An 11,376-nucleotide genomic window follows, 5' to 3' on the forward strand; every position below is an offset into this window, starting at 1 on the left:
TACTACACACACACACACACACACACACACTCTCTCTCTCTCTCTCTCTCTCTCTCTCTCTCTCATTCTCTCGGATCATTTTCATGTCTACCATATAGATTTATTAGCTACAATATTTTGAATTACTTTTTCTTATATGTTTTATACAGAGATTTAAAATCACAAGAAATTATTAATCGTAATGTGTAATAATAGTGTTATTATTGTGTCATCATTATTAGTAATCTTACAGCTATCGAGACACGCAGTAATGGTACAAAGTTATTTTGTTTTCACATTCGCAACTGCAGACGATTAATATTTCATAGAACATAATCGCGTAATTATATCGATCATTTCCAAAGCTACTTATCGTCATTTGAGATTATTCTACGACAGTTACGCGATATTTTACGGCAGAAATATTTTGTCTTAATGCGCATAAAACATTGCCTTATATCTTTTTTTTACCTATTGCAGAATTGCATTGATTTGCATAATCACAATTTTAACTTAATTTTTATATTGACGCTCACATTAATATCTAAAAGAAAGAATAGCTCACTCAAAACGATACTCTAATCTTACAGATACAGTGCAGTTTCACTATCATATCGACGTTTTAAAAATTCGCAAAGCGTATCTTATGATAGTATAGAATAAGTTTACATTTTTTCAAATAGACTACGCTGTATCTGAAGAGGAGTCTCTCGAAGGGTGTTAAACATAGTAGCGTGTAAATACATACTATCATCTGTTCTTATAAATAATTACAAACTAAAGTCTGCTTTGCATTGATAAATGACTATAACGATCATTATTTTTTCTTTATCTTTTTCTCACTCTCTCTTTCTTTCTTACTCTCTGTCACTTTCATCACACAGTTCATAGAATGCTATTAGTAAATATTAGAAATAATTTATTAGATTATTTTTTCACAATTTGCTAATATCGAATTTCTCTCACTGACAGGAAACAAAAAGGAAGGTCAATACTTTGGATATTTAGCCAGCTCAAGACACATAATTTAAATAAGAATATGTTATTTTTATTTACGAATGGTCTTCCTTTGTGTTTCCTTGGACATAAAATGCCATTGACTTTTTACTCTACAATTTATCTTTTAGGTGCAAAGCACAGACAATTAACTCGTTTCACTTTTATTATTCGACTTACTCGAAGAATGACGTATGCGCGTAGTATATTAAAACAGATTTGACATTTGGTGAACTCATGACTTTTACTCACTTGACCCTACTGTTGCGGGTTATCTCATTTCTTATGTACATATATAAACAGATATTATGGTAATAAAAGTTTCCTTCTTTATATGGGATACTTCAATAAAAAAAGAGGTAAGATATAATTCGCAGGGAATCATTTTCGACTAATAATTCTGTAATGATTACATATTTAATTCTACTTTTTTACTATATGTGTGATAAAAATAGATCCACAATATATATCTAAATGTAATGTATTGTGTTGTCTTTATTACTACAATCTACTATTTAGTTAAAGTGACAATGTAATAATACTTCTAAGTCCATTGTAAACTGTATGTAAACATCGTAATTAATGTAAGTATATCGACACGATTTAAATTTTATTTCATCGAAACATCCGTTAGAAGCAGCTATATTGTAGTAGTTGTTTTGTAAACGATACCGCATATGTGAAATGAATAACGAATGTAGTAAAAATATGCTGGGTCACTGATTCCGATAAAAGTTCTCGACCCAATGTGTGTATGTATAACCTGCGAATGTTATCTAGATCAGAGTAAACATACGACCAAAAAGAAGCGTATCTATCCAAGAGGAACACAGAAGCATTGAGAAAGATCATGAAATAACAAGGAAAAAATTGGTCCGATCATCAGTTAGAAATAAAAATTTACTCCAAGTGCTTTTAGATCTTGTATAATATAGTTTACATCTCTGTTCGCACATGTCGGCAGCACTGTTTCTTGTTAGATCCATGCTGCTAATAGCACTTTTCGGCCGCTCGATTTTAAAGGGATTATTTGTGAATACCACCATGAATATGTAAATACCATAATCCCATGATTCCCTCGTTGGATTTATCTCTATGCTATCTTCGTATCTCCTGTGCCTTCTCAACAATATCTTTAATTCATCTTTAATCACAGTACCATCATTTCTCAATTTCAGTGTTTTCGAACCATTCATCCTGTTTGTTAATTTTAAAAATCAGCTTAACTATTCTTGAAAAATGTATTTCTTTGGTCTAAGAAACCAATAAAAATCTTTCTTAATAGTTTTAATTAATTTTTATTGAAGGAGTAACTGAGGTGATCAAAATACGTGATTTTGCATAAACTAATATTTCATAATAATTTCAAATAATTTTATAATAACTCTAACATAAAAGTAATATCGACAATAACATTGGTATTTACCATTCTATTATCGACAATAACATTTGTTAACCATTCAATTTGTAACAATAAAATGATTTCTGTGAAAAAAAAAATGTTTACAGTAATCTTACGAATATAAATATCCTTTTTGAGATTAAATAGGTAAATTAAGAATAAAAACAAGGAAATAGCATCAAATAATAATAAAATATGTAATTGCATGTAATTAAAATCATTGCGCAAAATAAAATTTTTTTAAAACTCGGATGAACATTGTTGCGGAATGCGAATGAACATCGAAAAACTCAGCTCGACGGATAAATAGAAAAGTGCTTCATTCCTATATTTCAGTACACCCTTCCTGCGCGGCAAGTGACAATCCTAAAGAATCTTTCAAACGCGCCGAGTTTGACTCGACGTTCTCAAATATTACTGTTGACCGACGCTTCGCTGTCTAAAATTCTTTTGTCTTTTATCTCCTCCGTCAGCGGCTTGCTGAATACAGGTTCGATTGTCTCCGACAGCAGTTTCGGATTGTGCTTGTCGATGTGCGTCAGTTCGATAGGGAGGTATATCGTCCGGCAATAATCGATGTCAGCCCGGCATAATGGGCAACGTTCGCAGCGACGGGCGCAATCCAGACAGGCCACAGCGTGTCCGCAGGGAAATAGGGCTGTGTCTAAACTTCGATCCATGCAGATCCGGCAGAGCATAGCGTCCAGTAATCTCGCTAAACATTCTCGAGATTCCTGAAATCGTACGAATCGTTTGTATCGAGTGCGCATGGCAAATCTTCCGATTAGCATGGTTCATTGGTACGAATTCGTCGCTCACCTTGCACTTAGGATTCTCGCACTCCCCGCAGGCATGCCTATCGAGGATTTCGTTCTCCTCCGGCAGAGCTATAGTCGCCGCTTCGCAATAAAGCGCACGCCGCGCATTATCATATACCTCTCGGCAGGTCCTACGTATATCGAACACATATTTCTTGCCCAGAGTCGAGTCTTCATTGAAAATGGAAATTATTGTCCCCTGGAAGAAAGCAACAGCAATCGATTATAGCATTCGAATTTAAATAAAAGAAAAACAAGTTTTATCAAAAGAAAAAAAAACAAGCGCGTAAAAGAATCAAAAATAAATCAAATATATAAAACTAAATCCGCTGCTGAAGAGGGTGTACCTTTAAATCACGGATAAATTGCGCGGTGACCGCGCTCCTAACTGTCTCACAGCTGTAAAACGCATGTTTCTCGGTGATCGCTCTGTAAAGTCCGCTGGCGGACTGGCTGGAGTCTAATTTAAAATCCAGTGATGTCTCCTCGCCGTCAAGTGAGAGGTAAACCAAGTGGAACATCCGCCGTTGTGATGTAGCGCTTTGTATGGCTGTATACGGTATGCTGTAACGCAATACATAATACATCGTATAATAAATTGAACTATGATGAAGGTAAAGATAAAGTAAAATCTTGATGTTAATCTTCCTTCTGCATAATGGATGAAGCAAAGCTCAGAAGGACTCTATTGATCTTATCGCACATGAGCATTTTCCATGTATTAATATTATTTTCTTAAGAATTTCATTAGAAGACACAGCTTTATTATTTTATATTAAGCACAAATTGATAATGAAGTTCTCTCAGTAACAGCTGTTTCGTTGAACGATCATCTCGGCGGATGGTACGTGAAGCACAGCCGGTATGTGCCGTCTCCTATCGTCGAAAAGTAACATTAAAATCGATCTGAGATTTCGTGTTGATAAATATGCAATTTAATGAAACACAATATTACTTAGATAAATTAATTAATCAATGTATAAGAGCGTTCGTTTAAGCTTTCTATTTAATCTGTGTCCAAATTATTATGATGAAAACGCTTAGTATAGCTTTTACTACAAAGTTTTAGATTTCATCAACTTAACTATTTTTCTTAAACTTTTTGAAAAAAATTTGTCGAGGAATTATTGCGTAAATAAATTTTTGTTTATATTTCAAATATATCCGTATATAGTTGAAATATAAATGATATATTAATACATAATTACTTTTGCGTCTCTTCGTCCTGATTGCGGTAGACCGTAATTCCGTGCGGACCAACGCCGATCATAGACACTCCGTTGTATCCAAATTTACTGTGAAACATTTCCTGTCCGAATGCGTCGAGGTTTGATATCTCTTTCAAGAGCCAATATTCAGCGGTCGACGTTTTCATTCCCTGAAAATTCACATATATCTCTATTATTCATGTAGATCGCACGACGCATATTCATACAGCAATATTCAGTTATCAAATTGTAAATTGTAAAAAAAGATTGTTGTCAAAATTTTCCTCTTCTTCTTCCCATCCCCAAAAAATAATAAAATCGTATCTCTTTGCAAATGCAACTATTCAACAAATATTGTGTATTTTCTATTGAACGCTGTCACACATATTCTATTTCAAATAACAAATTCAAAACATAAAATTAAAAAAAATAGAACAATAGATAGAAAAGATTTATTAAACATTGAAAACGAGAGAACACAAATTGGATTGACAACATTTATTAAATAAAAGGAGAATAAAGTAAAAATACATGAGAGGTTAGGAAGTATGAGGAAGTTGCTAAATTGGCTGTCATTTTGAATAAATGAATAAATTAAAATAAATCAAATATTACAAAAAAAAACTCTTTCAAAAATTACTAAAAAACATGATTTTTATTAATATACAGTGCAAAAAAAGAATATATATTTATGAATTTGGAAAAATAAACGTAAAAGAATTCGACTGATTGAATAATGAAGTCTCGACTTGAAAATTAATATTACAAAATTTTAATAATTCTTCAAAACATTCAATCTTATTTTCTGAAAAACTTTGTTTTTTCAAATTATGTCATTATTGTAGCAAGTGAGCGACGCGTTCTTTCTGCACTAATCTTTTTTGCAATATAATATTTAATTTATTTTTTCCGTCCAATTATTATATAAAACAATAATTATTTAATTTTAATGAATTTCAGATCGGTCCCGGATGTTTTTCTACAATATAGTATTTAATTTATTTTTTCCGTTCAATTATTATATAAACAAAAAGTTATTTAATTTCAATGACTTTCAGATCGTCCCCGGATGTGTGATAGCGTGCGTATGATAGTCAAATTATAATTAATACTTCTTCCAACGCACTTTGATTTCCTTGTGCTGCTGAACTATCCGCAGCAGGAAGTCTTGCGGTTTCGGCTCGCATGGTTCCGCGGGTTGTATGTGACAGCATTGAGAGTAAAGCGCGTGCGGCGGTGACAGCGCATCGTAATCACCACCATCGGCTTGCGCTATCAGGGCGACCAAACGAGCAACAGAGCTCCAATCGGCGACTTTCAGCCTACTCTCGATCAGCTCGAGACGAGAATGCAAATAGAACTGATGCCTGCAAACACAGAAGATAGAAAGGGGATGACGATGAGATGACGCTTGGATGTGTTTTGCGGGTAGAGTTATTAATTGCAATTAGTTCAATTTCGTGCCGGGTGTGCAGCGGACCAGCTAATATACCCGGTACTCCCCGGCTAAAGTAAGATTGATTACTCTTCCCGTCTCGGAGAGCATTGTTTTAAGTCTCTCCTTCTTCCCCTTCACCCTAGCCGAACAATGTAGTAATACAATAATGCAGAAATGATTAACGATCGAAACACGTTTGCAATGGCGAAAAATACGTTCGCAATTTAATTGCACGCGTCGTTTAGGTATTATCGCCAGGCAAGAGAGTGTTTTCTCGTCTGTGCGTAATGTGAATCCTATGAAATTGCTTTGATGTGGTATTCGATCGTACGCTGAGTTGGCGTATTATTTCCATTTTCAATATTTTATACTTTTTCGCTTGACAAACTACCTACCGCAAGAAAAAGCTTCGACAGAGGACAATTTTTCTTTGGTTCACCGGCTGAACTTCTGGTTGACAACTTAAATGATTCATATCTTACATTTCCATGGTAGTATGACTCTACATTCGCATGAATATTTGAAGAATAGCGGCGTGCGCGACCGGAAGAAGGGGTAGCTCTCCAAAATACCTCCGAGCTCCTTTTACATACTTCTGAATATCCTTCAGCTGTACAATGCATACATCTCACGATAAACATGTTGCCGTCGGAGAAGTGGAATTACGCGTCGAGAGGAAGTGAATAGCCTGTTCGCGAAGTACCAGAATACGCTAAAGAATCTGCATTAAAATATACCGTGCTACCATTTTTCACGATTCTGCATGTCGCTGCATTTCCTTTTTTCCTTCCTCTTTTTTTTTTAAATTCTCTCTGGCAAACTCACATCGTGGAAATAATGGATAATCGAGAAGCATCGAAAGATTCAATTGTATGATGGCAATTTGGTACAATAGGGAAACAATTTATTGCCCGTACTTTGCGCGAGCATTGACCTTGTTTCAGGTCGCTCGTGATACAACACTTAAAGAGTCTGCATCAAATTCCGGCTTTATCATTACTTCAATGCTATTATCTCAATTGACAAAGAAAAAGAAATATTTGCGATAATTTCCGAGCTACATGGTTGATTCGCTATATTCTTAAGAGGGTCCTAAAGTCGTCTTTTATTGATTTACACGTCATTGACACACTACTACATGAATCGTACATACAAATTTTTTAACTAATCTTTCATATTAGTTATGTAAAAAAGGTATCTAAAATATAATTCTAAGAACTCAACATTGTTTATTTTACGTAACCTAACGTTTCCTAGTCCAAACAAAGATTTTATCCGTATAAAGTATAAAACTTGTATACAAAGCAAATACTGTTACGAGTTGACATCAGAAATCGATAACAAAACTGTAATTTTCCAATTTTTTTCGTTTTTGGCATAAAATCGACCGATTTGGACTACATTACTGTTTATGAACTACATTACTTTAAAAGAAAAAGAATTTTTAAATATGTAAAGGCAGCTAGAAAAATACTTATTTATTTGAAAAATAAAACAGATGACTTTAGAATCTCCTTAACAAGGAAAATAATAATTTCGATTGAGAATAAATCAGATATATGCGATCAAGAACTAAAACCGACAACTCGGCAAAGATCTGTATTAGCAAGAATTTGAAGAAAATATCAATTGTCGAAGATATCCGAATTTTTGCCAAACGTGATTGGTATCGAGAAACTTTCTCGTGTTTAGCCTGTTTACCGGAAAACTTCGGATGACCTCGATATTTTTTCTCTCAGAAAATTATCAAGAGAGAACATTCTCGGAAAAACGTAAAAGAGGAATCGTGTCAGATGGTTGCGTAAAAAATTAGGTCGCGATCGAAATCTGCGCCCGAGCAGTTGCAGTTTCAACCAGTCTCATCTTGAAATGCATTTCTTTGTGAATCACCGTAGAATTCTGTGTAAATTAAGCAATTTTTCCCGCCATAAAATTTCACGGTACTTTACTCTCAAAGACCTCTTTTCCCCAAAAGGAAAGACCTTATTTACAGCAGATCATTTTCCTGGGTCGCGAATGTGTGAACAATCTTGCTCTTGTCAGATAGAACTTCTGTCTTCGTCAGTCTCGAACTTTGGCAAAATCCGCAGGTTGGTAGGAAGTGTTGGAGAACCCAATGACATTTGTCACCGTACGAGAGATATTGGTTTTGTTCAAAGTTTCCAGAGAGAGAAGATCGAAGAGAATGCCGGAACTCAATGAACTCATCGTTAACAATCGCGCGCGATGAAAATCGTCACCGGAAAATTGAACTCTTCCGGCCGATTCGCGCGAAGAACAAAGAGGGAACCGCTTTCGCAAATTAAGACTCGCAGACTGAACTCTTAATCGAACGACATCGGCTGAAAGTTTCCAACGATATTCCAACGACCGAAATTACTTTCTAAAATTACGAAATCGTTTCGCTCTTCTTCGTCCGCGAATATTCGAGATTACCTGAAATTACACAATCTCACGGAGTAGTGACCGTAGCATCTCGATTTTCAGGATAATAAAATTATCAGAATAGCAGTCTAATCGAGTTCACTTAATCTCGATTTGCCTCGTGGAGAAGCTTCGGATAATTAAACAGAGTTTGCACTTTGCATCTGCAATGATATCATCTCTTGTTAATCTGAAATGACATTGAATTTAATATTACTAACGCATTTCATATCGTTTATCATTCTGTTAATTTGTTATCTAATCCTTCTTTTCGCTAATAATTTTTCTGTTAAAATCGAGACGAATAAAGAATTACATCGAATTATGAACAATACTTCTAACATCGCGAACTTATACACGGCAAGAAGATTTGACTAAACGAAGCTAGGCTGAGTGCTTTTAGAAAGCTTTCAAGCCGCCTTAAATGCTGCGAAATCCCTCGGTAGAATAAAGCTCTTATTAAGCGTTATTACAGGCAAGACTATTTTTGGAAAATTCAGCACGATACTTTTAGTACCAACGAAATATTTATTAGATCGCATGCCGAACGGATATCATATATCGTGCCGTACTGTTTGAGAAATATAATCGCGTTGCATGAAGGGATGTTTGAATTAACGTGAGTCGAGTAACTCCGGTAATATTAACGACATCGTCATAGAACGTCTGGCTAGTGGCGTATTCATTCATGACGTGTATACAGCACTTTCTTATACATAATTCAGAAATGGAAACAAGGTCGGCCCTTTCGTGCAGAGTTTCAAATAGGGCGTTCCACTCGATTGATTGTGTAAGAGGTACTTATAAATCAGTCATACTGGACTAACACGAAGTGTTGGTAACTTCGTGCATCATGGATCCATGAACACACCTGAAATTCAAGGACGAAGTCGCAGTGAATGTTTTATTAAAAAATCGAACACTTACAATTAATTCTTGTTTTTCTGATACTGATGATAAGAATTATAAGTCATAAAAATCTTAGGAAATTTACATTCAGAATAAATCATATTAGAACATGATGTCACAACCAATTAGGAAGGTCGTAGTTCTCAAAGCAAATAAATACACTATGTGATTGGTCAATCGTAACTTAAATTCTTAAAAATGGAATTTGATCATCTCTAGCAGTCATTGATTATTAACTTATTATTATCATATGATGCACTGACTCGCTTACAACTCGCTCCTGATTTCTGATCTATTACTTACTGATCAGCTTATTGTAGAAAGAATCTTTTATTTATTAAAAAAGAAGAAAATAAAGAACTTCATTTTTTGTGCATTATGCGTTATACTTTATGCACGACTCTATACTTCCGCCTGAGAAACGAATAGTAAACAAACGAAAGCAACATGTAGAAAATATTATATAGTTGAAAAATATCAATTTCTACGATGTGATTAAATACAATATTCAGGTATTTTTTAAAATAAAAATTATGCGGGTAAAAGTGACGCGTATCGTCGATACCAGCAAAGAGCTGCTCAAAGAGCGTGAAAATTCGAGCTGACGGTTTGCACTCAGGCGAACAGGATTGTAAAGCCCCACGACCTCCGCGGTTCTGTATCCACAATATTTCCTAGTAAATAATTCAAAGGTTATTTCCAGCTGGTCCCGAGTAATTTTGAAGTAGTCACCGTGGCCCGGACTTCGTTTGTCGGTTTTGGTCCTGGATGACACGAAAGGTGGATACAGCCGTGGGGACAGTTGCGAATAAACTGGCAGACTTTCTTAGAGGAAACGAACGCGTCGCAATTCGTCGGAACTCGTTGCAAGCGAGTCAGCAGCATGCGGATTAGCATTAGCGTGTGGTTGCTACGCTGCATGCGGACTGTCACTGAGTGGACATTAGCTAGCCACATTGTAAATGAGTCAACACCAGATCCGACAAGCCGTGAATTTCAAAAGGCTTGTTCGCGGCCGTTCAGATTTGCGCGTGGAGAATTTCCACGCGGCAAAGAGGATCGGGTTTGATAGTGGCTGTAAAGACCGGCTACAAAGTGACCCCAAGGCGATCCCTATGGAACGCTTTAAATTAGGTTTCATAATTCCGAAGCACGAGAAAACGGGAACGTCGCAGGATGCACGTGCGCGATATTAACCACTGCATTAATAATATATACGCAAATTACGAAGTTTCCTGTTGGCCGAGAAGAACGGAATAGTGAAAACATTAAACATTAAATTTACTAAATTAACTAATCATTAAATTATTTTTTGTGGGATAATTAAACATTCAATTAACTCCTTAAATTAACTGATAGTTAAATTATTTTTCATTCGTTGCGCGTATAATTGCACAATGAGATTTTTAAAAGATTAAAGTAATGAATATAAAAAATATCTTGTATTAATATAAATTTTTAATATTATACAGGATTTAATATTATACAGGATTTGTTCCATACAATATATGTAATTTATTCTATTTTTTTAATAGATTCGGATGTCAGATTTGTATAACAAATTGTAAACAGATTTAAATAAAATTGAACTTTTGTAGTTTAAAAAAATAAGCTTCAAAAGATAAGCGGAATCTTCGAAATGATGTGCTTTTATGTGATTTATGTTTACATTGCATCCCTCTGCATATTTTTCTGTCATATTTATTAAACTATACTTATAAAAGCGTTTTTTTTTTTGCAGTATATACATAATCTGCAGTCTTTATTTAGCCTTTCAACGTGTTTAAAATTCTTTGTGACAGTAAGACAAAGCCGTGATAATGAAAGGCATGGAAAAACACGGTGACTATAATACGATCTTACTTATGACGTACTTCAAACATGCGACGCATATATATCTTTCTTATTACTATTTTTTCCTTTTCCTTTATTTTTTCCTTTAAAATTCAAATTCTAGAGTAAAAATTCAAAGCGTGAATATATAATTGATATTCTTTCCAACTCTTTAGTTTTGCAGTTCATGTAGCATAAGAAGAAAAAGATAGAAAGAAGGGAGAGGGAAAGAGAACGAGAGAGAGAGAGAGAGAGAGAGAGAGAGAGAGAAGAAAGTAATATATATAATTATTAAATAAAATAAATCTCTACTATTACTTAACTACTACTATATATAATACTATATAGAAGACGACTAACTTAAAAATT

The 11,376-nt window shown here is 34.7% G+C and overlaps 1 protein-coding gene across 1 annotated transcript in view; it reads right to left on the reverse strand.

The window, feature by feature from the left end:
• Window positions 1-2,784: 2,784 nt before the first annotated feature.
• LOC105625889 (E3 ubiquitin-protein ligase MYLIP) overlaps window positions 2,785-11,376 on the reverse strand; it is a 107,415-nt gene continuing 98,823 nt past the window's right edge. The window contains exons 3-7 of the mRNA XM_012207200.1: window positions 5,530-5,770; window positions 4,404-4,573; window positions 3,543-3,759; window positions 3,197-3,394; window positions 2,785-3,111 (exon numbers count right to left, since the gene is read on the reverse strand). Of these exons, the coding sequence (XP_012062590.1) occupies window positions 2,785-3,111; window positions 3,197-3,394; window positions 3,543-3,759; window positions 4,404-4,573; window positions 5,530-5,770 (1,153 nt within the window). The remainder of the gene's footprint in view (window positions 3,112-3,196; window positions 3,395-3,542; window positions 3,760-4,403; window positions 4,574-5,529; window positions 5,771-11,376) is intronic.

This window comes from Atta cephalotes, assembly GCF_000143395.1.
Source record: "Atta cephalotes unplaced genomic scaffold scaffold00004, whole genome shotgun sequence".
Classification (NCBI taxonomy): domain Eukaryota; kingdom Metazoa; phylum Arthropoda; class Insecta; order Hymenoptera; family Formicidae; genus Atta; species Atta cephalotes.